The following is a 27,944-nucleotide window of genomic DNA, read 5'->3' on the forward strand; positions in this document are numbered from 1 at the left end:
TAAAAATATAATATTTAATTTACACACAGAACAATACAAGATCATATAAAAAGTATAAATACACAATAGATAAAAATGTTAGTGAACCACTAATTTGATTATAGGTGAAATAATTGAAATCTCTAGTCCACGTACTAAAAATCACCACCTTTAATAATAAATAATAATATAGTTTAATTTAACTAATATTATAATTTTCTAAAATTTAAAATAATTAAATTATTAAAATAGGCTAACTCAAGTCCAAAAGGGTAGGTTGGGCTGCGATTGGCCCACATCCGTTCCAAAACAATAAGTGGATTTTGCTTATAGCCCAAGACCCACTAGCACTCGGGCTGGGATGCGGCTAGCCCGCAGCCTACCTAACCCAAATTAAATGGATAGAGCTAATAGTCCAATCCCACGACATCAATTGATTCGGGTTGGATTCTCTGGATCTGAAGTCCAAACCTAACTTGCATCCAAACTAAAAGGAGGGATGAGCTCGATTGTGCGTAAGCTCATCTCGCTCCCTTGATGGACAAGCCCAAAAGGAGAAGAGAGGGAGAGAGAGAGGGGGGGCGGCTTCTGATGATCAACATCGTCAGCGATTCACCGGCCACATTGCAAGCTCCCCACCATTCTCGCAACCATGCCGGCTACACAAGGTGGAGGAGAAGCTCTCGATAATGACCGACGGTCTTATTCCATGGCCGGTGGCCATGGAACCGACTTTTACATCAATCCGAGCCCAGATAGCTCAAACAAAGAGCACCTACAACATGAGGCCAAAGTCGCCGACCGACAAATTCTGTCGACAAAGTCATTAATAAAAAAATTAGGTAGTTATATTCTACCCTATAAAACTAAAATTAATTTACATGGGATGGGAGAGCACTCAAGTGAGCCACATTGCATTCTCTGATTTCTCCGACGGTGCTCCAGTGCGCCGATCTAAAGATGCGACACTGATGAGAGAGAAAGAAGAAAATGAGAGAGAGGAAGAAGGGGGTTTCGGTGTCTCTCCTCAAATTTTATGGTTAGAGTTTTATTTTATAGAGATGAATTTTCATTTTAATTAGGATTCAACCGAGGATGTTGCGACCACCTCCTCATCTCCAAACAGGTGAGAGAAGGATAAGCGATGGCACGTGCAAAGCACGTGAGATTTTTTTTTCCTTCTAGTTCTTACACTAAGACAAAAGGAATTCCATTCTATATGCATCTTGTAGAATGTAGCTGCCGAGTTTGCTTGGGAAAGCAAAGATTGAATTTCTTTAACATATGGCATTAGACATTTATCTAATGGAGAGGGGCTTTTATCAAGGCTAGTCATGCATTTATTATCAAAATTCAGACTTTTACTCAAGCAGATTGTAGCTTATTCTAGTTTCTTTCTCACAAGTCATGGACATATAATTATCAAGTTGCATTGACTAGACAAGTGATTTGATAAATTCGAGATGCTTGAACTTGTATTTTGGTGCTGTTGCTCTCCCTGCAATTTCCTCCCAATAATCTCGTTCATATCTAGGGTCAAAGTGCCTAGAAATAATACATTGCTTGTCCTATTACGGAGTGTCACAAGTCGAAGCAGGGAACATCTGATTGAGTAAAGAAGGTGGTATTGCCACCATTGTCTATGAAATCCCATATATCCAAGTTATTTATCATACAACACTGCACAGGGTACACCATTACTACTAGCAATGTTGTGTTCTTGTTAGCAGTAACGGTGCGGAGTGCAAATTTATTTTGTCTGTTTTTTAAGAGAATCTTGTTCATCTCCTTGATTTTGTTACTTCTGAACTTTATAATAGTAATCTATAATGCAGATTAATTTGTTTAAGTTTCTAATGAAACAGGTGCCGTAATCTGGTTTGTCAAAAATACCATCTAAGACAAATTTAACATGGAAATCAAAGACAAGCAGGTAAAAAGAAGAAAAAGAAACAGATAAAATTATCGACCACATACTTAGCTACGGAATATCCAAGTGATATGTTGTAAGAAGCAGATAAAGAACAAACAATGAGCAGTAACAGATCACATGAACACCCAAACCTCGAGGCAAGAGTGGTTTAGTGACACGCAACCTGAATTAGAGTACACTGTAAGGGGGCTTTCAAATTGACCTATATTTATAGCAAGCATGCGAATATCCAAGGGCTTGGCCCTCCTCCCAAAAGAGCTTCAAGTTAAACTCGTCACTAACTCTCTATGCCCTTGAATGGGCATTTGTGCCGTCCAAGTATGGAGCACTATGCCCTTGGACCAAGTCCTCTTGGCTTTGGAGAGCTCTATGCCAAGCCCGCTTCAGAATCAATATTTTTCTATGAGGCAATCCATTGCTCGGTATAGCACACTATAGCTCATCTGCAGAGTACCCGAAGATGCTATTTGATGATTACTATTTCCTATGTCTAAGAAAATTATGGTATTTAGCAGAATGTTGTTGCTATTAGTTAGGTTACATTTACAATTTATCTCTAGCAATATTTAAAAACAAAAAATCCTACTGATCAACAGTATTTTAGGATACATTGTAAGAATTAAAGATAACTCCAGCATTGTTCTTTTCTCGATGATGGCTCCTGCTGTCTCTTGGAACTCAGCTAATTGCTTCATCCAAGCTCATGTTATTATTTTTTAACTTCAACATATGTTAATAAGATTCTATATATTATCGCAACCATCTACTACCCAAACTTCAACAGCATCATATAAAATCCGAAACCAACTGCCACAGCATCTTCACATAACCGTAACATGTATAACTTCAATAACATTACAATGTTAGTACACAATGTAAAATTAGAGGGAAACCGTGACTTGACTACTCAATAGGTGTATAACTCCAGTTCCCCAGTTTTTATCCTCCTAACAAACAAGTTAGAAGACATGTCACTTTTGCTGTGTAATCTTCTCTTTCCACCTTGAGTAACCATGGCGATTTTGGTTTCTGGCGTCGGAGAGTAGAGTGGCCTTCTCAATCATCACATTAGTATTTTCATCTATTCTGTATGAGACATCGATGCCTTCAAGAATAAGGTGATATAACACGTCTGTAGGTGAGTTAATAGTCTGGTAGGATCCTTCCTCAGAACCATCCCCCTCCATTTCCCCATAACTCACATGGCTCTCGCTTTTTATAGCCACAAGATGGGGGCGGCTCCGCTGAGACAGCGACCTTATATCCCAAGCGAGCACTTCATTGATAAGCATCTGAAACTCATCTTCTGAGGCATAGAGTGAGTGATTTTCCTGTAACAAGTAATTGACAATGAGAGTTTCAACTATTTACAACTTAGAAGTAGTAGATCACACAGTTAAGTCCTTGATAATCATTTCATTCCAAATCACAGCTGCATAAGGCACTTAGATTAATGATGGAAGCACCACTAGGAGCTCAACTCCTCCAGTGAAAGAGCATCACTAGCGAATTAAACCATTGTTTAGTGAGATAGGCAGATAGGACACAACTCACAAGCCAATTCCCAGGAGTACTGTGATTTACAATAAGATCCATGACCTGATTCTCATGACATATAAGCAAACATGGTTGAAGTCTCGGCAGATAATCTAGAACTGAAAGATAGTGGAGCAACTTTGTGATATAGTTTTAAAGAAAACAAATAACCTACTGAGTGCATCCAGCAACCAGAAAGAGAAGCGGCAAAATCTGCAGAAAAGCTGATTGATCCCACAGCTAATGTATGATCCGCCTGTTTCAGTACAAGTAGATCAGGAAGACATAGGAGATAAGCAAAAACTACATACTATTTCACTAAAATATGCAAGGAACTGTTTCTATCAGCCATACTTTGCCAAAGAAATCCACTATATCAGCTCTAAAACTGTTCACGATCTCAAAAAATATGTTTATAACAGATTTACATATTCTCATAACAGATAATCACTGGTAAAGCTGCAAGTTACAGGACTCAAATATAAATGACTCCTTTTAGCATTAGAACTTTCTTTATATAAAATTCTAGATAATTATAAGATAAGAACATCAAATATTAAATGTTTGGATATCATACATAGGTCAATCCAATCCAACCGAAAATGACAAGCTTGTGATACAACTTGAAGGCAACAATATGTTTATAGGCATCCAAACAAATTATTTACATATTACATAATGAAGAGAATACTAGCAAAACTCAAAATTGGCTAGAGGATTTACCTTTATCCAATTAGGAACGGTTGCATCTTGAAGACTATCAGAATATGGCAGATACGGTTTGATATCAAGAATTGGCTGTTGATAAGTTCAAGCCAATAAGCAAGTTCATTATTAGAACAGTCAAACTGGCAGTGCACGAGTTTAATGCATCACAATCATGCAAGAAGGATGTCTAAAACTTAATACCGTGCCATCAACCAGATCTACTCCAGAAAGCAAAATTGCATTTCCATCCAATGCCTCTATCTGTAAAACATTAAACACAGAAAGCTCATATCTGTTCATTTGGGGATTCATACCATGCTTCATTCTAACAAATCTGCAGCAAAAATACAAGTATCTCGATTTTCCATGTGAAGCGTGCAGATTCACACCAGTAATTGTGTAGCTTTCCAGTGCCTTGTTGGCACTGACCTCAGAGATAGTATCTCGATACAAGCTATCAATAAGCAGCATTAAGTTTCTCAACCTGGACAAAACTATCTAAATACAAAGAGTTAAAGAACCATAGAAGGATCAAATGTATACCACATCTAAACACCTACAACTATGCTCGATTGCAGCTTATAAACATCATGTGACTGGTCTTTCAGTTTGGTAACAGATTGTCACCTTTTATGTTTGTTTACATCTTTTACACTTTGCATGAACTGTTTTTACATCTCTATTGCAATGGTCAATTTTCAGGAGAATCAAATTCTGAAACATATTGACACCACAGACCTACTTCTACAGGCACTTGTTTGAACTTACCTTTGCAACACTCAGACCAATTGGACAAGGTCGATGTGGAGATCTTGTAGCAAGTACTCCCATCTTGCCACCTTTTAGTCTAGGCACTCTCACCTATCCAAGAAGAAGAGAGAAAGATCATAGATTATGGAGATACCTCTGAGCAAACATGAGAGCATCCTTTTTAAGAAATGAAACAAGGAAACACACCTTTGCCTTGAACTTAGATCTAGATGGTTGTTTCCACAACTTGTCAAGGTCAGTGTTCAGATGAAATACATAAAGGATCCAACAATGGGAATAATTGGCAAGGCCCTCAAGTGCTTCTGCAGGAACACGACCCGGGTCAAGTACCAAGCATGCCCTAGCAAGTGGTACAACTAAAGGTTGCCTAGGAGTACCATTTCTGCAAAAGAATAGCAAATTGCTCCCATGTAAATATATCTCCAATGAACTTCTATCTTCTTAGCTACACGCTGTGGCAACAATTAATGATGACAGAACTTACTGGCACTACTTCCAAAGAGATCATGCCAAAAACGAAGAAGGTTTAGTTGACCATGTAGATATCTCCTTTGTTTCCAGATACATATCTATCATGTGCACTACAGACTCAGCTTGGCGCTTTATCAAGTTGCTACTTCACAATCTACAATTATCTTTCTCATAATTTTGGCTGGACTCTTTACCATAGCATTTCACAAGTCAACAGACAAAACCTATATCTATTATAAAGTTGAAAAAAATGGATGGCACATGATATGAGTAACTCTATGCTACACATGGACAAGCTTTCTCTGTTTCTTGTGCATTGCTTTGCATAGAAAACATTGAATTGATACTTAATAAATGTTACAGAGCTTGCATACCAACTTAATTGTGAAGCCAGCAATCATCCGAAGGATATATTAGCCCTTCAATTAAAAATTTGTAGCCTAGGGTTGTACTCCATAGACAATAATATTCATTAAGAAGGCGTAATGAAATCCTTATTTCAAAAGAGCAAGCAACTCATCCTTTGTTGTCAATATCAACAAAGCACAAAACTGATACCTAGTGGAGAAGCAGGATTGCACTGTGCCAATGGGTGCCATTGGGTAAGACAACGATGCCTGCTTCGACCCATCAATGCTCTGTTGGGCCAAAGCTTTCCTCAACGCCTAGAAAATTATACATCACAAGGACCAAAGAAAATTAGCTCACCGTAGGATACTAAATCACAAATAATACGAAAAAAAAAAAAAACAAACAAACAAACAAATAAGAGAGTCGAAAAGTGCGTGAGGGATTAACTTGTTGAGCTCTAACTCTACCACGCCTCTCGGCAGCGCCCTTTTCCAAAGAAGCCTCGAGAGAGGCCTCGAGCTCTTGCACTCGAGAAGACAAACGCCTCCGTTTTCTCCTGTAGATAGAAACTGGAGAGATCCAGCGTTCTTAGGGTTGTTTCCTTACTTTTGTTTATATCTAGAGTTAATGGAGGGATAAGGATAAAAAGGCAACAGGGACGGAGCATTACTGGAGGCGAAGGCCGCGGCCGCGGAGATCGCCGCGGTTGTGACGGCGAGGGCGACTGCTGTGATTCGCGCCCATCCGCTGCCATGGGCGCTCGCCATGGTTAACTAATTGACACTTGGATTTGCGAGGTTTACATACGAATTAAATTTAATTTAGCGGCTCGATATTGGTGGTCTTCTGTTGTACATTGGATGTAATAATGCTTGTTATGTATGGTAAAATGGTGTTAGTTTTGTGGGTAATGATTGCCTTATAATATAGTCTGAGTAGATTTGTCGATTTTATTAACAATTTACCGTGCTCGGCAATTCTATGCCATGTCCCTTCCGGAAGAGTTCACTGAACTGGAGAATGAATAAGTCCCAAAAACTGTCTTAAACACGCATATCAGGAAATTGTATTGATGATAAGGTCACATATAATGATAATTATAGAAGTCCTTGTGGTATTAAAGGAACAAATATTCTGTTCGCCATTTAACACAAGATCACATTTCCAACTTCCACAAAACTTGCTAATTATCGAGTGAGAACCACCAATGTATACAGAAGTACAATTGCATTCAGAAGTATTAAACAAACAGACCACAGATTGGCATTGCACACATCAAATGACTGGTAGGCTAAAGTCCTACTTTTCTCGATGAACAGGTGCATCTGATTTTGGCTTTGCGAAAATATTCATCTGGATCAGAGTTTAAAATATAGGGAAGAATTAGTCCAGTGCCTGTTATTCATCTTTATAGCTCACCTACAACGGCCAGTAGGGGGCAAGCTCCTCATTTGGAATAGCTAGCATTATTGTGTCACCGATTAATAGGAGTGTGCATCCGCTCGACAATTCTGTTAACAGCATCTTGTGTCATCACAAGCGTGTCATGCAGCAAAATGCTGTAAACATTCAGACCCTGCATGGATATATCATAGCTGTGAGTTAACTGATCCAACAAACCATGATAGTGCATAGATTCTTTTACCAAGCCTCATCTAATCATAAGAATCCATTGTTATAAAAGGAATCAGTTTTTTAACTCACAATTGCAGGCAGCACGTTGACATAATGTAAATTTCGAGTTGCCAGCTTCAATTTGTCATCCATTGGACCGCCATCCACCAGCAAAACCTTCTTAGTTTTCTCCATTTGGGAGATATAGTTGACGATATTCTTCGTTTTGTGACTAGGAACCGCTAAGTCCTCAAAAACCAAAAGCTGCTTAAAGGCGCCATTAGAAGATATATCACAAAAGGACCATATAAGTTATGAGCAAGACTTGAATGATAAGGCAGCATAGTGAAGTGATAGCTCATATGTGGTCAATACAAGATTCTAATAATCACACATAAAAACAACTGACCTTATTTTCCTAATAAGACCTGTCTAGTTGTCTTATGAACATGTTGAACACAGCTACCCCTATGAGGCTTAACAAGTTGAAAGAAGGGTTCTATCTGACTGTTATTAAACAATGCTAATTGATTCACAAGATAACATCATTTTCACATGTTTTCCTCATTCATCTAGCACCCAGCAAACAGCATGTAATCTTCAGTGTGATTTCAGTCAAGCACAAGTAAGAACTTATGCAACATAACCAAACCCATGAAGATTGATACTGACTGAATGACCCATCATTTTCCCTACTTAAGAACCAATACACCTTTAGCAAGGACAAAGAACAAATTAAGAATGAAGATACTAGAGATTTTCCTGGAAATAACTCCTTACAATATTCTGTTCTGCTATGTATATTGTTATTATTAAAAAAAAGTCCTTTCCAGATAATTAAATCCTATTGTGTGATTCATTGGCCTACAGATTTAGGTATCCCTATACTACGAGCAGCAAATTTCTCAAAAAAGAACTTCAGACCTACCACGGTACTCTGACAATGTAATCTACTTTCAACAAGTTCCAGCATGAGTAACTTGTTCCACAGCTATAGATAATATTCAACCAGAAAGTAAACCCAAACTAACTTGAGGATAGACACTAAACAAAATCACATCTTCAATTAAGACTAGCAAGATTTGAAATTTCTTCGCAAGCCTTGTGTTTCATTCATATCTACTCATCATAAGATAGTAAGGGGGGATAAAAGACTTGCCTTGCCTTCAGCTGTCCGAGCTGACAAAGCTATTTTTAGTCCTAGACGTCTGACCTTCTTTTGCAACTTGATTGCATGACTCCGAGGTTTAGGCCCATGCATAGTGGCACCACCCCTGAACTGTTACAACAAATTTACTCAACTTAAGTTCTCCAACAAAGAAAGGTATGGCAATTCTTTGCTAACTTTATGAAATATAATATATTCTAGAAATATGTCAACTGAAGGTCATATAACCTGTGGGCCACGCAAAGTTCCATGCCGTGCTCGCCCAGTTCCCTTTTGTTTGTAAGGCTTTTTCCCAGTACCACTCACTTCACTGATGGTTTTAGTTGAATGTGTCCCCTGTTAGGCATAAAAGCAATGTTTTCATCGGAAACTAAGTGCACAAGTAATCATTTGTAGAATAGGAACAAAAGCTTCATTCCCCAATATATTCAAGCACTGTATACCTGAAAGATCAGCCAGCAAAACTTTCCCTAGACCATTTAATTAAATCCTTATAACAGAACATGTAATGAATAGAAGATCTGGACCCTAATGAAGGCAATAAATAGGAGATTGCCTTCATTTAAAAGCACTGTTAGTGGCTGTTCCTAGAAGTTAACATCAGAAAGTAGCTAACATGTTTGATCAATTTCAATAATAAAGTCAAGGATCAGTTGATAGATTCAGTCATTCACACTTCACTTGGGGAGGAAATTATACCTGTTGCCGTTTAGCAAGCTGCCACCTTACAACTCGGTGAATGATATCCTTTCTAATTGGTACATCAAAAACATCACCAGCCAAAACCATGTAGCCCTTGTCCTCATTATGGAAGTTTGTCACTCTTGTTACTAGGTCTGCATACTGCCCTGTAGCATCAATGGACTTTCGTAAGTGTTATGAAAATATAGACTTATAAAAATAAGAGATCTTAGTAATCCAGTGGATTTGAAGAAGTAACTAACATCTTGCTTTTCACGAATTAAATATTCCGAATCTCATTGCCTAACAGATGTTAGTTGCTGAGCTATGACACTGATAACACTAATAGCCAAGTTCATTTCCTAGAAAAGAAAGGCCTATCAAGCTGAATGGTATACTATCAAAATAGCATTAATTCATGTGGAAGGATTAAGATGGGATTCACAAGACAAAATGAAAAAATTGTATAAGAACCAAAACTGCAAAAATTAGAGAAATGATAGGAAAATAAAGGGCTGTGCATGCAGTACTAAAGGAAAATCGATTTATTTTGTAAAAGATCTTTTGAGTCTTGATGTATGACACATCATTTTGTTATTTTATGAAGACTAAAGAAATGGTTAACTCACTAGATGCATCAATTATTGCTTCTCATTCAATCAAAATTCTCTATTATTGCGACAACTTAAATGTGTGGCCTTGACCAGCGGAGCTATTATGAAACCAAAAACTATCCTAATTTTGAGCTTCAAAGGAAAAATGAAAGGTAAAGCGGAAATTGTTAATAGCAACCCAAAGAATGACTACAAACTATGAAATTACAAGGATCCAAACTTGAAAGAAACAAAGAAGTCAGATACCTATTTTTCGATCTGGCGTTAGCACAGATCTATGTGATAATAAATCAGGTGGAATCAGCTCTTCATTTGCTTGTGACTCAAGAGTGGTATAACCTCTGCGATAAACCAAAGGCGAAACATGCTGCAAATAGACAGTATGAGTTCCATTTCTTTACATATTAATAGATACAAGATAAACATAACATTGTACCATTCTATGCATATACTTCTACAAGGATTTAGTAATTAATCCGTTCGGGTAGTTTAAATCCATCTTCCAAATTAACTTTAATGCGATAATATAAAACCCTAACAAAACCCAAGCAAGGCCAAGCAAAATTTAAGCTAAGGTGAGAAGAAGAAAAAAAAAAGGAGTAAAAAACCTTGGTGAGCCACGGATCGCTGTTTTGGGCAGAGGGGAGAGGGACCGAGAGTCTCCGAGCCTGCCTCAGAATCGACGCCGCGCGACCGAGATTCCACATCTCTGGATAGAATGAGATCGGAAGAGGAGAGAAGAAGCTTTGCAACGAGAGAAGAACGCTGACAAGGGACGCGGGGGCGTCGCCGAAGCCTCACTGTCTTCTACTAATGGCGGCGGCGGCGGCGGCGGTGGTAACTGGTAAGCCTCTCGAATAATTTGGGGCTCGCAAATAAAATGGACTTGGTTCTGAACTCTTCATGTAGGCCTGCATCTGGCTTGGTCCGGTTTGGTTGGGATTGGGCAAGCTTGTAATCTAGCTTAACCTTTTACAATTAAACCAAGCCAGCCAAACCCCAGGACTAGGACGTCCACGTGGCAAGAGTAACTCGAATGAGAGAATCCAATGAAATAAATCAGGAAAAAATAAATAAATAATAATTTGTAACTAGCTCTACCCATGTCCAAGTCGGATCGAGGATTTTAGATTCAAATGTGATAGAGAGGACCTCGTTGATCAGGTTCATTTGGGTCTCATCCGGGTCTATTTGGACGTGTAAGTTTCCCTGCATGTGGCTCGTCCGTGATAACTTCTTCGGATTTGTGTGAACTAGCGGACCGATAACTACCTTGCTTTAACTGGGTAAACACATCATTTCCTGTTAGCTTTCAGCAGGCTTAATAACAACATCACAAACAGCTAACAAATTCTCTAAACTACGGAGGGGTCGTTAACACTTAACAGTAGATGGTTATGATCACTCGAGAGTCGAGATGGTTGGGAGGTGGAACACCCAGACCCAGGCATTAAGAATCTCTGTGCACCAAAAATATGCAGCTAAGATCGGAGTTGACTTCTTGAATCCGAGCAAATATAAAGTCAGCATCTTCTTCCAAAATCTCAATCATGGTGTTGCCATCCCATAAGTCCCGAGGAGCTGACCACAAACCGCTACTTCAGAGGGAGAGAGAGGAGATCACGGAGGAACAAAGTTTGACGACCCCGACGGTAGGGAGCTAGAGTTCCGTCGGCTAAAGAAACCTGGAGGAATTTGCACGGGGGCAATTCAAAGCACGAAGAGCACGCGGTCGATCGGGGCTTTAAACATCTCAAGGAGAACTTGACGCATTTGGAGAGGGAAGTCTTTCTTAACCTTGATCCTTGAGAGCACCACGTACGCTCTGAGGAAGCACTGATCTCATGTCCAACTCTGCTGCAGAATGAGCAGTAGTGCGGCATCCCTTCGTAACGGACGAGCACCTCGCCACCTCCGAGCTGGAGCCATGCACCAGAGATATTGGGATTGAGAGAGTGCTAGTAAATGGTTTGGAAATGTTCATGCGAACCCTCGTCCTAATGAACTGCGCCCATTTAGAGACAAACACGACTTAAGGGATTGCTTCCTCCATTTTTCTCCCGGAGAGAAGCTTAGAGAAGCGTTAATTTGATGAGCTCCTCACATGGAGAAGACATTGTTGCAAAAGAGGGGAGAGGAGGGAGAGAGATGTAGTGGAGTCGAGGAGAATACTTTAGAAGTTGGGACGGCAAATGGATTGGTCGCGGTTAAGAGGGGAGGATAGGGGAAAGGATCTCACAGGGAGAGGAGAAGGAGAAGTGCAAGCGCTCCCGGGAAAAAAGAGACCTATTTGGTATTGGTCAACAGAACTGTGATGACCAATATAAGTACAAACATCAAGAACGGCTGGAAAATAAAGTTAATATTTTATTCTTTTCCTGTTTCACTCATGCTTTTGCCGAGTCCACGAGAACATCTTTATTCAGCATCGATTTCCATTTGAAGTGGAAAAATAGCATCATATTAGAATGATTGGGAAATATAGATACAAAATAATGAACTAGAACATCTATGATACGTTCCGGCAGTTGCAAAAGTCCGAAAATTTACGCTTCAATAGCTGCTTGCAATTTGTGCAATTGAAGAGTACGTTCCTAAGGCTGCACTGATGGAGCCCAATACAACAATTGCAACGCTCAAGGTGATCTGTAATTCATGAACAAGATGAACATAAGCAACAAAGGGAATGCCAGATTTCTCCTATTTATTCCAAATAATTGCAGTAGGGAAGCATGGTGTTTTCTAAGAGAGGAGAAACTAACTGATGCTTTACATCTGATGTTCATTGGATCCAAGTGAAGATCAGAATGAAAAAGATCTCAAATAAATCAGGAACTTATAACACGCAGTTGATGTAGGAAATTGTTTAAATTCTTCCTTAATAAAAAGAGGGAACAACTGATTTCTCTCACATAGTGCCAACTGACTCTCACAGAAGATTTAGAAGAAACTATTGCTACATGTCACTCAATGCAACATGCTTCTTATGTTATTCCTCAAATTGAAAAGAAATTAAAGCTGACTGTAAGGAACAAAGTGCAAAATAGGTTGATCTTTACCTGCAAAGTTGTAGCTTTAGTCCTCGCTATCTTCAAGAAGCAGATTGCTGGCATTATGACCGCCTGGAAGAACAAGTAGTTTTCTCAAAATGCTCATTCATTGAATAATATTTGCCTCTTTCAGATCAAACATTATTAGCATTTCACTGTTGCATAGAATGACAGCTGTGGAATAATTAACCAAATGTGTTTGACCCATATAATCATGATGCATCAGTAGTTACATAAATATAGCAATAGGAAAGAAAGTTAATAAAGGATAGTTAATAAAAATATAATAAAAAGCGGAACATGAAAAAACAACAATGGCATTTGGTATTTGAATTATTGCTCAGCTGTAATAATAAATAGAAAAACATAAAAGATATGGTCTCTTTGATCTGTTAAAGTATACCATAAACAAGACAAACTACTACATTGGTAACATTATGCCTTATATTAGAATGAGCTTATCAGAGTAGAAAAAAAGCAATTCAATAGATCCTTAATGATGACCGAGCATGCTACAAAGATTTAGGACAACCCAAAGAAGTCCCTACTGTGAACCAAAAATATTTATAAATCCTTTAAAAGATTTTACACATCTACTTCTACGTTCTCTAACCTCTCTCTCCTGACTCTTCAAGCATATGAGTCTCTACCTGCAAAAAACTCTTTATTCTGTAACAGTCATGCCATCTAAATCATTCTTCATAAACTCATGAATTAATGGTTTATTCCTTACTGCCCAACCCATCCTTCAAACTTATCATGCAAATGCTTCACAATACTAGCACAATAACTTATTTTTGTAAATGTGCAGTTATTCAACAATCCATTCACTGAAACTTTCGATATTTTCACTGGGATGACAATCAATTAATGCATATAGAGCTCATACAGTTACCCAATAGCATAAGCTCAATTTGCCATCTATTTATTCATGATACCTCATTCTCACCTTCAAATCCACCATATTGGCACTACAAAAACTACAATTTGGTGCTATGACAATACACAATTCTTAGGTGTCTAGGTAGAGAGGATTAATAAAACCGAGATGGAAATGCCAAGAGTTGACAGATATTGCACAGTGAGTTGTCAAAATGATGTCAAACCCTTTAGGTATTAGCCAAAACCCCAATTTAAAGGAAAAAAAGAAAAAATGAAGTTGAAGTTACCAAATTTTGACTAACGATTTATGCCTGGTTTATTGAGACAAGATCAAGACAACTGACAGATGGTCTCTTGATATAGATGTTTGCCTCTTCTAATTTCTGCAACTAATTAGAAGAGGCAAACATTAGCATATCAGGAGATATATTGATGAACTTCATTTAATTTAACTATTTAGGCAGTTTGTGTTCCATCGATAAAAGTAAGCACTATAGCTTGCAGTCTACACAACGTTTTCTTGGACAAATGGAGATATGACAGAAAAGTGAGCTGGTATAAAGCAAAATGTACCACAAGTATACTGAGGAGAGAGCCAATCAAAGCCATCACCAATCCTGCAAACCATGAAAAACAAAACTGCAGGTCAGAAATTAAAACCCCAACGAGATTGAAAACAGCTAGAAAAACAGAAATAACCAGAGATTAAATTTAGTGGACAACAGGATGGAAACATCTAGAGTTAGGTATAAGTATCGTATGGCACAATCATCTATCATCAATTGGCATAGGCAAATGATCCATAAAGTGGGTGATCTTTTAAGCTTCCTCCAAATGTTCAAGTACTTCCTTTGTTACGAAGACATTTATGAGCAAAAGTTTGGACATCTTGATTGCAGTCTGCAAAAAGATGTTACCCTCACTGGAAAAATACTATCTCCAAATTAGTTGGAAATGGGAAAGACGTTGATGAAAACCTAGAGTTTAATCTTATCTAACCCGATGCTCTATTCTAATTACAATGGTCAATGACTCAGCTAGAACATGTTATCATGACTAGCTGAAATCCAAGCTGGAAAATTTGCAGATCTTCTGAAACATTTACCAGGTAAGGTTTCGGGATCGGCTAAACCCAATCTCGATCGAGGCTCGATCTAAACTCTCTCTCTTTTTCACTCTTTCTCACTTTCTCTCTTTTACTCTTTCTTTCTTCTTTTTTTCTCTCTTTACTATATAGTCATTAATTTTTTTATGGAGAGATCTCTCCGGCGAACTCCAATGGTATAGATCTAACTCCAACGAACTCCGACAAACTCTGATATCTATTTTCTTAATTTTTATTTTCTCACAGTTTGTCTCATTTTTTCCACTCTCTATCTTATTTTCTTCTCTTTTCTTTTTCTTCTCCATTGCACCATAGTTTTCTTTCTTTATTTTCTTTTTTTTAATAATTTTTTCTTAAATTTTAGAAATTTTCCTATATTTTTAATAGTATTTAGAATTTACGTAATTAAAAAAGTTCGATTCGATCCAGGCGACCAATACGGCTAATCCGGCTGATATATATCGTTTTTTCGGAAGACCAATACTGATCCCGATCCTGATTGTTCGTACCTTGGTTTAAAAAGTACTCGTGTTGACTAATGTGACCTTAACTAAATGACGAGAAACCCTCTAAACAAAAGACCTAAGCAATGAAACAGTAAACCCACCTATTTTGTTTTCCAAAGGGATAATAAAAATGTTTTAAATACAAGGCTGCTGTCATCAGAGCCAACAGCCAAGTGACCTAAAGGATCAGTGCCTTGAATAATCAGAAAAATATATAACCAACCTGTATACTCTAATGCATCTGGGATAATACCAGAACTATTTTCATTCTTAAAAATTAACACTTATCACATTCAAAACTCTTTCCCAATGTAAAGATCCTTCTCCATTCCAACTGGCTGATCCACTATAAACCCAAGAATAACCACCTTATCAATCACAAGAGATACATACTAAGGGAATGAGGCATACTATCATCTTATGGAGACAAGAGATAGTAAAAGAAAGTAGTAAATGTACATAATTAAATAATTAATCATCCGCAGGTTCATAACAGCTTTTAATGATGAGTAGCTTTTCCTTTTTTCAACATATTAGCTCCACACGGGACTGAATCCGCCATAAGTATATATATGAACTTTCGTACCTTATCATGAACAGGTGATTCCATACCTTATGTTCACAAAGAAAGAGAATAGGCCAATTCTGAGATGCAGGCCGTGCAGTAGGGCATTCTATTTGAATAGACAAGAAAATCATATCTTGAAAGTCAAGCACCTACCAAAAAATGGCAGAATAAATGCCATGCATACAGTTGATAAGACGAGAGTAGTTCTCAATATAACTGAGCACCAAACTTCATTAGACAATCCCACTGGAAGAAGCTCCTCTAAACTTCTGGCCAACGGATTCAGCAACAATGCATATCTATTGGTGATTAAGGATACCATATTTGAGAAGAAAATTGAAAGGGGTAAGCCCAAGAAGAAGAAACAGGGCAAATTTTCAGACAATTGGAGCTTCAGAGCTTAAAAAAGAAGAAAAGTAAAAAAAGAAAAAGATACTTGGAGAAAGGGTTGATCACCTGGGTAAGAAGGGTAGAATCAGTGGTAAAAACAATAATCACAAAAAAAGACATATTAAGACAGTGCTAGATCTAATCGATAATCAGATACTTACTGTTGTCCATAATGCAACTTTTGAGGCAAGGGAACTCTTTGGCAAATTCAAAGTTATTTGAGAAAGTGTGTCTTCACCAAACATAAGGTATCCAACAATTGCAAAAGATCCATATATTGCAGTGCACAATGCAAAACTGCAACACAAAAGGAACAAACATATTCTTTAGAAATGAAGCTGGAGCAAGCATGTGTATTCATTGCCTACTCTTCAAATGTCATGCCATCCTACCATATAAGCAATGCCTTGTTGAATTTTGTGCGATCTGCCATTGAGTGATAAATATTTGGAAACACAGCATGTCCAGAGTTGCAAAAACCATATACACCAATAGCAAAAGGAAGACCACTCCATTTTACTGGTTTTCCAGTCAGATGAAACCCCACCCCATCTTTGGTACCAACGAAGACAACAGATAGGAAAACTAAAACAGTGGCAAACACACCACCAGCTGCAATAACAATAGGAGCAAAATATATAGTATCCCCAGCTTCCAAGAATAGTGTAAATGCAAGATTTCTTGAAAGGTATTACCTGAAAGGTAAGATATGACTCTAAGGTCTCGCAGCCATACAGTGGGTAAAACAATGAGGGCAGTCAATATGCCAAAGAAGTGCATGGAATCAAGATGGATTCCAGCACAATCAAATGAAGTCCCAGGAAAGATCCTTGTAAGATTATCTCCTTCTAAGATAATGAATTCTACACAGTATGACTGCATTCAAGGAATTACAGAATTATGGTAAATTTGAAGTTTGAACAACATTTCACTGATCTGTATATGAAAGAGCAAATCAGATTACTACTTTCTCAACATAAGAAAATGAGCTTAGTTTCACTTACATATAACTCTGTGTACAATATGAGCTGCACAACAAACATGGAAGCATCAGAAATCAAAAGTGAGATCTCACTAAAACTGCAGTAACAATTATATGGACACTTCATTCAGAAACAGAAAGCGTTAAGCAGTCCTCATTTGTTACAAATACTTATCGTCTAACATGTTAAGGTGTTAGACCATGATTATACAATCTCTTGGAGAAAACTAACACCTAAAGGAGGCTCTCTCAGGCTCCTTCACTCATCAGAGAAATTTTTCACTTTGGCAAACAAGAGCCTCTTGATGTTCTTTCATTTGATTCCCCATGATGATTTCATATCTCCATCCTCAATTATAGATTTCAATGACACAATTTTAGAGAAAAGTTGAAGACCTTTGACGGTTTGACTTATTCATAGTAATAAACTGACAACTCTCACTTCATAATAAGCTGGAAGAAGCACTGCTTACATCTAGAAATTTTCACCCTTCCAAATGTAAGTGAAGGAAAGAACCAAGTCTTGTAAGAAATTTCTGGTATGCAATCTGTCCTCTATCAGTGTATGTGCAGTCCTATGTGCATAGTGATTGTAGGAATTAATTTCAACTTTCAAGGTTCTAGACTTGTAGTAGTTACTCATGGTACTCAGGCACCTTTTCTTTACTTGTGAAGGAGTTTATCAAGAATATTCCCTTTTCTTATTCTCATCATCATACTTAAAAGTTCAGAACATACGGATACAAATAGACGTCCAAATCTCCCAAATGCAGCTTCTCCAATATCAGGGTAGCTCAAAATGCCGCCTTTGCTTTCAAAGCAATGTCTCATAAGGACTCCAGTATAACAGCAGACAACTGAGAAAAGAAGTAGAAGTGCCAAACTAGCCCAGCCAGCCTCTTTAACTGTAAATGGAGTCGAAAGAAGGCCAACACCTACCAATACATTGACTCCTGCACCATAACAACAAAGACATAAGAATGAATGCACCTCCAAACTGAGATGTAGCAACATAATCCTCTCTACCAATACTTTGTCAGTAGCTCCTGACAAAGTGAAAGTAGCAACATAAGACTTTATAATATTTTAAGTAGAAGAGTAGTGATATAACTTAATTAGATTACAGACAGCAAGCAATATGAGAGACATCCGTAATCGATACAAGCACTAGTAGTATGAAATACGGAACAGAAAAAGACATATATTTCCTTGATCATCAAACAGATAGTCTACCATTAAAGACAGTCTGTGTGACACTGCATCCATGACTCATGTATCCTTCTGCACTATATTGTACACGAAAGGAGATTGACTCATCGGCAATTGATCTAAGAGGTTCCTTCAAGTTCTTATCTGATTCTTGTTTCCCTAATATGTTATCCGAGAGAAGAGGCAGTTTCATGTCAGATCCTAATTCACTTTGAATACGAAGATCAAAACTTGAATATCTAACAGGAGATGGGCCCAGGTATCCAAAGCTTGGAGATGCCGTGATTGTATAAGAATCAGTTGTTTCCCTGTCAAAGAAAAAACAAGTGTCATCAATTGTCATAAAGTCATAAACAGCAATCAGAACCAAGACTGCCAGAAAAATATTTGAGAACCTAATTAATGAAGAAATTTTAATATAGTTGATCAATAACAAACAAATCAATTTGGATCATAGCTTGGTTTAGAAACTGGATGCTGCATCAATTTCCCAAAAATCTTTAATTAAATTTTTGTTCAATTCACAGAGGTATATCTATAAATGAATTTGATTATTAATAAAGTTGCTTATAGAGTGAAATATAGAAGAAACTAGTCCACCATGTTATGACTTAGTAGATATACTAAATCAAGTTCACCCCAAGTATGATAAGTGATCCTTAAAGAAAATTCTTGCTCAAGCTTAGTTTAGCACTTTAGTGAGTAGACATTCATAAATGCCTTGGGGCTACACAAAATTCCTAAATGCTTTCTAATTCCTTGATTACCTATTATAATGTATAAATCAAAGTACACGCTATCATGGCTTGCTGAGCTATCATTGAGCTCATGCGAAAACCAAACACCCACTGCACACTACACAGTTTCATCTATTGATAGCCAGCATGAGGAATACTGGTATGTTTGGAATATTCTTGTCTTGTACAAGAAGTTGCTTGATAATATCCTGGAGATGGTATCTGGATGTTTTGATAAAGCTTCGCATGGAACAGGGCTTTGTTGTCCCCATTCCAAACTTTAAAAAGTGTAAAGAAGACAGATCCTCTCTTCATAAAGCTACAGCAAATCATTACTCGCAACTCCAATTTGGCTACATTCCAATCATATGCCCACAGCAAGATTCATCTGCAATAGCCGGTCCTATAAATCAACTACTACCGACGTTACTGTTTAGCGTCATACGTAATGCAATCACTAGATTAACGAAAGAAGAAAAAAACGAGCTCAGTAACGTGGGCTTGTAACCCATGTGGGGGCTTCAAAGCGAAAGAAGAAAAAAATTCTTTTTTTTATAAACAAAAGGAAGCCACACAAACCGATAGCTTTGAGGCCACTGCCGAGACTGGAACGTAGACGATATCTCCTCCTCTGTCATCCCTTCTTCCTCCGACTCCTCTCCATCGCTGCCTCCTCCGTCCTCCTCTTTGCCCTCCTCTTTGTCCTCCTCTATGTCCCTGTCGCTGCCGTCTTCCATGAAGAACTGCACGTCCTTCTCCTCCGCCATGGCCGACACCCAAAAATCAAGCCCTAGAGCAGGAGCTAAGAAAGGAAGGAACGAGAAGGAGATTGGAGTGGATGGAGGAGATACTAGAAGCCAAAACGAAACGGCCCAACCACGTCATCAAAGAGGACGAGCCCAGGAAAATTCTACTATGCGCGCGAATCGAAGCCGTCCGTAGAGCGTCGCCGTTCGACCTTCGTGAATCTCTATGCGCGGCCTAGCACCGTCTCGAGCGCTTCTTGTGCCAAGGGGGATGACAGAGGAGCATGAAATTGAACATTTTGGCGGCTGGGGACATCGAGAATACAAACACAAAGGCATCACTTTCGACGGACCCACAGCTCGCCAAATTTCTCACGTGGTTTTGCCGCCTAAACAACTTAATCCCCCTGAAGTTATCGGGAATTAACACTTTTAAGTCCAAATACAAGGGAATCGTTGCAGTTGGGGAAGCTATTAATCTGCCAATGGATATCTTTTCGTTGCTTAGTTTGGCAGTACTGTAAAGCTGACATCTTTGGAGTTGCCATACTGCACCGCATAAATATTATATATATATATATATACATACTTTTGGAATATGTTCCGAGATACCTTACATGGAATCTTGGGTCCATGTCACTATGTCAGACAACTTGTTAAATAATATTAAGGTTTTCCAAGTCATGGGGAGATAGCTCCAAATCATAGAAGTGGGTGGCTAAGCCAAAATTTTCGCCACAAACTCTAGATATGAAACATGATCTAAATGTTCAGTCTTTTCTTCTACTTCCATTGTTAGATCATAGAGTATTAATCATGACTATCAGCGACGTTTATAATCTCTTTATGATAATATTAAATACATTCTTTTTTATGTTCGAATAATATTTACTTTCTATTTAATAGCTATAAATTACCATTGCTGTTGTCTCAAGTACATTGCATTAACAATTGTCTCAAATACAACCTAATAATATTTCTCACCTCACAACACAAAATGTAAGTTTTAAAGGACAAAACTATGCCCGATTGTTAGGTTGAATCAATCTAAATGTGTTGTTAGATATATTTTAGCATATTTAACCATTTTAGTTATATTTAAAAATTACTAAAAATCATAGAACATGGGCAGCTATAATTTAATGCATGTAATCCAATCGGTCCGTCTCATAACCACACACCCAAAATTTCCATTTTCTAAAATAATTCATAAGTAAAATGCAATTAAAGTTTTTATTACTAAATAAATAAAGAAATAAAATAAAAATGAAACAAGATTAGTTCCTAACTACCCGAACCGAACCAACCCAACCTAACCCAATTAGTCAAACCAAATCTTCCTCGGCTCCTCCAGCCTGCCTAATTAACCTAACTCAAAGCTGGATTCGAACTGTCACGTGGTTTGTCAAAACTCAACATAGTAGCGGGGGATCTCCCCAATCCCCGTAAGCTCGTCGAATTTTCCCCTCGATTTAATTTTTGCGATGCGTCGATCCGAAGCCCGCGCCAGTTGTCACAGTTACTCCCGCTTCTCACTCCCTCCTCACATGATCTCCTCGTCTTTCTCCTTTCCCCTCCTCTTCGTCGATCGAACCCTAATCCTCTTCCTAGTTTCCCCGATGAGAGCAGAGCTATAGGCCAGAATTCGTGAAATTTTGATCTCATTCAGGCTTCTTCGTCGATGTAATTTGGATATAACTCCCCTCCTCCCTCTTGCGGGGAGTTCGTTGCGCGAGAGTTTTTGATCGTAGATCAACATGGAAGGCGGCAACGGTGGCGTAGATCCAAGTCCGTTCTTGAGGTGATTTCAATCTCTTCCACGTTCTTGAATTTTTGCGGGTTATTCATCTCTAATCTATTACGTAGCCGTGCATGGAATTTCTAGAGGACAGTAATGGTTGGAGCTGATTAATTATAGATAATGGTTATTAGTGGGGTTGACATGAGACTACTTTTGGATGTGAATTGTGGAGAAGTGATAGCTTTTGTGATGAACATGAAATCACTTCACAATTACATTGCAATGGTCGGATGGGATCAATAAATTATTCAGATGGTGTCAAGCTTACTAGGAAGCATGCTAGGTAAACAATCCATGCTAAAAATTTTAATTTGAGGGGCACCTCATCTGGAACCGTCTTATAGATACTATGATCTGGATTCCTAGACTTAACAAGCATGCATGATTTTTAGAGTTCCTTTATAATTAAATCTGCACTTAGTTTACTGATTCAGTGAGATGCAAGGCATCTCAGACTATTCTTTAGCACTCTGTTGAATGAGCTTTCTTGATGCCAGAGCTTGTAGCTGATGAGTTTTGGCCTTGTTTCCACATTTCAGCCAAGTCCACAATTTAGTCATCTTTTGCATTAGTCAATCAGAAGATATAAGGGAATAATTTGTAGCTTTTGATTTGTTTATGAAGTTTGATATTAGCAAGTGTATAGTAGGATTGAATTGACCATGCCTTCATGATCTATAACACTGTGACCATTGAAATTTGAAAGTGGTCCAAGGTCCTTGGACTTGACATGATAAGCTTTTTCAAAAGAAAGTGAACTATTCAGATCACCGATAAACTATTTCTAACAATTGTCTTGAAATTTAGTCAGTAAAGTTGGATAGTATACTGTGTTTTGGGTGACAGAAATACAACTGCCCCATGTGCCCTAATGGTGTTGGTTCAAGTTATGGAAAACAACCTCCTGAGTAGCGACAATAGAAGTGCGTTAATATTTTTCTCTACAACGAGCACACAGTCCGTACTTCGTTTTAGTGGGACCAAATTTCATCCTTAGAAATGGCCATGAATAGAATAAATATGTCCTATAGAAATTACAAACTGGCAGTCCACAAATCAGTGTGTTAAAATGCTGATAATGCACTTGCTCACGTGTCTTGACTATTGGATGTAAAGCCCATGTATTTCCATGCTGAAGGTTCACTCGTGTGAGTATATACGTGACCCGCCTATGACCTAGTTCTTTATGACTAGGTATTAGAGATTAGGTGTGGATGTGGATGATTAGTTACTTAGGAACTTGGATATTGAGTACTATCTATATGTAGGCGTTTGTAATTTTATTGGCTATCCATACTTGAAATTTCAATGTAAAATTTGCAAGTTACAATGTCAGAATATAAAATTTAGTGATCCTTAAATAAGTTTTCTTATTCTTTGTTCTCAATTATTTGATTGTTTTATGGCTTTCTTTCTATTTGTTGCACATGCTTGCATATCTGATATTTTTAAAATATTTTTATTATATGTAATCTGAATGGCATATTTCCCTACCAACCCAATATGCACTATGTATTACCTTGTCTACTTGCATATTGTGGCCTTGTTAGAAATTTGTCCAGAATCACAACTCGCCATCTTCTTGAAAATATGGCTTCCATGGCAATTTTAATATGAGATATAATGATTTAGGCATTTAGCTGCATAATCTAGTGACGTGGAGCTCAGAGGTTTTATGCCTCATCAAGTTGGAAAATCATATAGATATTTATCAAATAGCACTTGTACAGAGAGATTCGTAGTGTGAGGATCAGAGAACTTAGGTAATGGTACCAATTATGTGAAGTGAATATATCAAAATTACCAGCTTGTTTTGATTTTTTTAAAATTAGACAATTTGTTTGCAAATCTAGATTGTAAATGATCTAGATTGATGGCTTTTTAGTTTTCTGTTATTCTTGCAGCTTGTTTGCAGCCTTTTCCTATGGGGTTGCATCGATGGCTATGGTTTTCATCAACAAGGCTGTTCTAATGCAATATGCCTACTCCATGACTCTTCTCACGTTACAGGTAAATATTTGTTTCATAAAAGAAATAGATTACTTGTGATTTGATTTTATTGGCAATTTGGCATAACTCTTGCTTTTCTTGTGGCAGCAATTAGCTACAGCACTCCTCATACACTGTGGTCGAGTTATGGGGTATACCAAAAGGAGAGGTTTTAACATGGTAACAGCAAAAAAACTTCTCCCTGTCTCTCTTTTCTACAATGCAAATGTGGCATTTGCACTGGCAAGCCTGAAGGGGGTTAATATTCCAATGTACATTGCACTTAAGAGGCTTACACCACTTGCTGTCCTGGTTACTGGATTTTTTCGGGGAAAAGGGAAGCCACCGATTCAGGTAAGAAAATATCTTCCATTGGGTTACTTGAAAATGAAGATGTTTGCTGTAGGTATGAATGCTTAGTGATGATGGTTTACTGCAACCTACTGGAAATATCGGGTATTAGGCCTTTCGTAGGTATTAATGCTTACTGACCTTGTTTTGTAACCTGCTGAACAGCAAGAGTATGCTGTGGGTTGGCTGGGGCCAAATTACTCATGCACAATTGTGCATTGTACAGATTGAATTGTTTGAGACTACTGGAGTAATACACCAGTCATTATGATGCTTATTCTCCAACCTCAAGTCGATCGTTTAAGACAAATCGATGCATACGAGATGCATCAGTGTTGGAGCCAAAAGAATATACCAACTTTATTGGAACGCTCGTTGCAAGCAATTGTTTGGCTGCTCAGGGTTGTGTCACACTTAGCACTCAGATCTGTAAATTTCACTACCTATGATATTACTAAACAATTAAACTAGAATGATAAGGCATGGATATATTGGGCACAAAAGTTTATTTGGACTTTGAAGAGATCTGAATATCCTATCTTAGAAAGAAAAGGTTGTCCTATAACCATGTGACCGTACTATTTAAGCTATAATATGACATAAGGAAAAACATCTAATGTTGGAACTAATGCAAGTGGTCTGCCTAAGAAAAAATTGCTGCCTAGTGCTTGTGAAGTCAGTTGTACATATTGCTGCCTAATGCTTGTGAACCAGATTAGGGAACCCAATTCTAAAAGGTAGCTAAGGTCTTTTCTCCTTTCATATGTCAATGATGCAAGCATCATCCAGAAAACAATTTTCAAAATTCATCAAAAAGATAGGTACTATTTAGTTCCTATCGACATTATTTGCTTTTCAGTTTCCATAATCTGGTTGCCGACAATGAAAAGATGGAAAGTACAAACACAATCTTTATGTGATGCATAATTTACAAGAGAGCCACATCCTGCTGCTGAGGTCCTTTGTTCATTCCATAGCATGGTTGCCCAAACATAGGTGGAAATTTGGCAACCATCTTTATTGTTTGTTTTTAATCAAGTTACAACAATATCTAGTTAATTAAAATAGTCTGACAATAAGTAGCCAATTCCTCTTGCCCTGCCCAAGTTTAAGTTCAGTCAAGTGGATTTATGTTTTATTTCTATTGAAGTGATGAATTTGAACATATCTTGCACAAAAATTGTCTTCTTAACTTGAGCTTTTTGGTGGCCTTTTCGTCAAAATAAATAAATAAAATAGCTTTCTGGTTATGCTTTAGCATTATTTTCAATCTTTCAGGTATCTCTTTCTGTTATATTTACTGCTGCTGGAGTCATCATTGCGGCACTGGGTGACTTTTCTTTTGACCTTTTTGGATACAGCATGGCTCTTACATCTGTTTTCTTCCAGGTTATATATGTTTCTTTGAGCATACTCCCTACTCCCTACTCCCTACTCCCTACTCCCCACTCTGAGGACTTCCATAGATTGCTTCTTGGAGCTTGTAACATGTTTCCTTATTGAATAGTTGACGGTTTCATTTATGCAGACTATGTATTTGGTCCTGGTGGAGAAATCAGGTGCGGAAGATGGGCTTTCTTCTATTGAGCTCATGTTCTACAATAGTCTACTATCTCTTCCTTTTCTGTTTTTCCTCATAATAGCGACAGGGGAATTCCCTCAATCTCTTTCACTGCTATTCGAGAAGGTCGGTATAAGATCCCTCTTTTCGACCCTATCTTTTTGAACATCTGAAAAGTCATACCTGTCTGAGTATTATTTTTCTGCTAATCTTGTTACAAATGGACTTGTGTTGCTTCTACAGCACCAATAACTTTAAAATTGTTTTTAACCTACATGTTAAGGGGTTTGCTATTATGAACGAGAAAAACCCTATATCCAGATCGCACAAGAATCAAGATTCTTTGTGTGTTACTAGCCTTTATTGAGATATGTTGGACAGCCTGTTTCAATATTCAAAGAGCCCCTGAGTATATTTTGGTAAGACCATTTGCAACAGCCTTATCTCACATTGACAATGCTTCATTAGGGCATTCACCGATATTCATATTGAGGCAAGAGTTGTTTTAAGTCATTTTGCTGTGTAGCAGTGAAAATTGGTTAACCTAATATGAAAACAACTGTTTCCCTTTTATCTGTTCACTATTTCTTGCAAACTCTCTTTGATACTGCACATTGTGGATATTTATTATGTACTAAAAACTTGGACATGTAACCACATATTGGATAGTAACATTAATCCGTTACTGTTGGTTTATAGCTTGTGACAACATGTATAATTGCTTCATTGCTTAAAAAACAAGGGCTACCTAGTGCATGAGGCTCCTACTAAAATAAGGTTATAGGGAAGGAAAATGTATACAATCTTGCTCTTATTTCTCAAGAGATAGTTTCCATGAGTTGAGTCCTTAATCTCTTGAATGCAAGGAGCAAAATTTATCATCACACCAAGTGACTCACCATTAAGGCATTAATGCTATATTCCTGTCAGTATGTTTTAAAGTATCACACATAATTTCTTTGTGTTACCCTTTTTCCTAATTGGATTTCATAAAAATATATGAATCTGGAAATACAAGCAAATCAATGATAACAGAGGTTGTACGGTTGTACCATGACTTTAATCAATGATAACAGAGGTTGTACGGTTGTACCATGACTTGCTATCTTCAGAAGTATTTTCAAATTAGGTGGAACGGTTTAGGTTACTATCATTTTTTTCAAATCAACGAAATAGCTCTTGAATCATGTTACCGTCATTATGTAGTCAGTTCTTTTTTCCTTATGTTCTTCTGATTCAAGAGCCTCTTCATGCTGGTCTGCTGACATTGCTATAAACTTTACAAATGCTTTTGCCGTCCGCACTATTGTCAGCATTGCTCTAATGAGTACTGTAGGAGGTTAAGAACAGATATCATCTTCTTGAATCTTTATTTTGTGCCTTCACATGATGCCATTTTTCTTTTAATAATTGATATTCAAGTTAGCTTTTTCATGTGGCAGGCAAATTCATCGGCATTCGCTGTTCTTCTCATTCTTTCACTGGTGATGGGCATTGTTCTCAACTTTACCATGTTTTGGTGCACCATCGTCAATTCTGCTCTAACAACTACAATAGTAGGAGTCCTCAAAGGTGTCGGTTCTACAGTGAGTAGCTCCCTCCTCTGATCTCACTCTCTAAATGCACAGCCAGATCTCTTTGATCTGCAGAATAACTTCAATCCACTCATTTGTTTATATTCTCTCTCCAGACCCTTGGTTTTGTCTTATTGGGAGGTGTGAAAGTGCATGCTCTCAACGTTACTGGATTGGTCATCAACACAGCTGGTGGTGTTTGGTATTCATATGCCAAATATCAGCAGAAGAGGAAAATGCCACGAAAGGTTTTGTCTGATGAAGAGACACGTCAAAAGTAGAAAACGAACTCAGTAGTTCTATACCTTCTTCTTTTGTGGAAATTTACTCCATCATAGTGTAGCAGCCAAAATTTCAAAAGCAAATGAGAAATAATAATATCATCCTCATCTTAAAGACTAAGTAATGGGATTCGATTCTGGCTAAATCTTGGTCTTTTGTCTTCCACGGACGGCCTAAATTGAAAAGCATCCAAGATTCACGATGAGGTTTGTCTTGCACGAATGGACGTGCTACTAGCCAGGTTTGTTCATCTTTTCATTCAGTTTGGCTCGTTTTCTCATGGTCGACTTGAACGCTTCTCATGTTTTAGTAAGTCTATGCTCGTGCTACTTAGATTGGTTATAGGCTTTGTTTGTTTGTGGAATAAGTGTGAGTTTATTATAGT

At 37.8% G+C, this 27,944-nt stretch overlaps 4 protein-coding genes across 5 annotated transcripts; 1 reads left to right on the forward strand and 3 right to left on the reverse strand.

Moving 5' to 3' along the window:
• Positions 1 to 2,732: 2,732 nt before the first annotated feature.
• On the reverse strand, positions 2,733 to 6,795 carry LOC140778191 (uncharacterized). 2 transcript variants are annotated; one of them, XM_073122781.1, is made up of 9 exons: positions 6,420 to 6,751; positions 6,197 to 6,318; positions 5,957 to 6,063; positions 5,114 to 5,309; positions 4,925 to 5,017; positions 4,358 to 4,417; positions 4,172 to 4,246; positions 3,624 to 3,704; positions 2,733 to 3,243 (listed from the first exon to the last, which is right to left on the reverse strand). In XM_073122781.1, the coding sequence occupies exons 1-9, from the start codon at positions 6,514 to 6,516 to the stop codon at positions 2,884 to 2,886; spliced, it is 1,191 nt and encodes a 396-aa protein (XP_072978882.1). In that variant the 5' UTR covers positions 6,517 to 6,751; the 3' UTR covers positions 2,733 to 2,883. The 2 variants fall into 2 exon arrangements, with proteins under 2 accessions (XP_072978882.1, XP_072978883.1); XM_073122782.1 differs by having other exon boundaries at positions 3,078 to 3,243; positions 3,620 to 3,704; positions 6,420 to 6,795.
• Positions 6,796 to 6,910: 115 nt separating this feature from the next.
• LOC140778192 (uncharacterized) lies at positions 6,911 to 10,712 on the reverse strand. The gene is made up of 7 exons (XM_073122784.1): positions 10,435 to 10,712; positions 10,073 to 10,193; positions 9,231 to 9,379; positions 8,760 to 8,867; positions 8,523 to 8,642; positions 7,454 to 7,627; positions 6,911 to 7,325 (listed from the first exon to the last, which is right to left on the reverse strand). The coding sequence occupies exons 1-7, from the start codon at positions 10,531 to 10,533 to the stop codon at positions 7,224 to 7,226; spliced, it is 873 nt and encodes a 290-aa protein (XP_072978885.1). The 5' UTR covers positions 10,534 to 10,712; the 3' UTR covers positions 6,911 to 7,223.
• A 1,461-nt stretch (positions 10,713 to 12,173) lies between these two features.
• Positions 12,174 to 20,272, reverse strand: LOC140777649 (amino acid transporter AVT1A). Its single transcript, XM_073121903.1, has 12 exons — positions 19,835 to 20,272; positions 18,543 to 18,826; positions 18,048 to 18,262; positions 17,332 to 17,355; positions 17,023 to 17,203; positions 16,720 to 16,939; positions 16,489 to 16,624; positions 16,374 to 16,393; positions 16,091 to 16,236; positions 14,332 to 14,375; positions 12,886 to 12,948; positions 12,174 to 12,472 (listed from the first exon to the last, which is right to left on the reverse strand). Exons 1-12 carry the CDS (start codon positions 20,020 to 20,022, stop codon positions 12,380 to 12,382), a joined length of 1,614 nt encoding a protein of 537 aa, XP_072978004.1. The 5' UTR covers positions 20,023 to 20,272; the 3' UTR covers positions 12,174 to 12,379.
• A 1,143-nt stretch (positions 20,273 to 21,415) lies between these two features.
• Positions 21,416 to 27,939, forward strand: LOC140779906 (UDP-galactose/UDP-glucose transporter 7). Its single transcript, XM_073125234.1, has 7 exons — positions 21,416 to 21,802; positions 23,707 to 23,812; positions 23,900 to 24,145; positions 25,421 to 25,531; positions 25,671 to 25,829; positions 27,146 to 27,289; positions 27,394 to 27,939. The coding sequence occupies exons 1-7, from the start codon at positions 21,759 to 21,761 to the stop codon at positions 27,556 to 27,558; spliced, it is 975 nt and encodes a 324-aa protein (XP_072981335.1). The 5' UTR covers positions 21,416 to 21,758; the 3' UTR covers positions 27,559 to 27,939.
• The last annotated feature ends 5 nt before the right edge of the window (positions 27,940 to 27,944 follow it).

Source organism: Typha angustifolia, chromosome 15 (assembly GCF_048772165.1).
Source record: "Typha angustifolia cultivar Huaian chromosome 15, ASM4877216v1, whole genome shotgun sequence".
Classification (NCBI taxonomy): Eukaryota; Viridiplantae; Streptophyta; class Magnoliopsida; order Poales; family Typhaceae; genus Typha; species Typha angustifolia.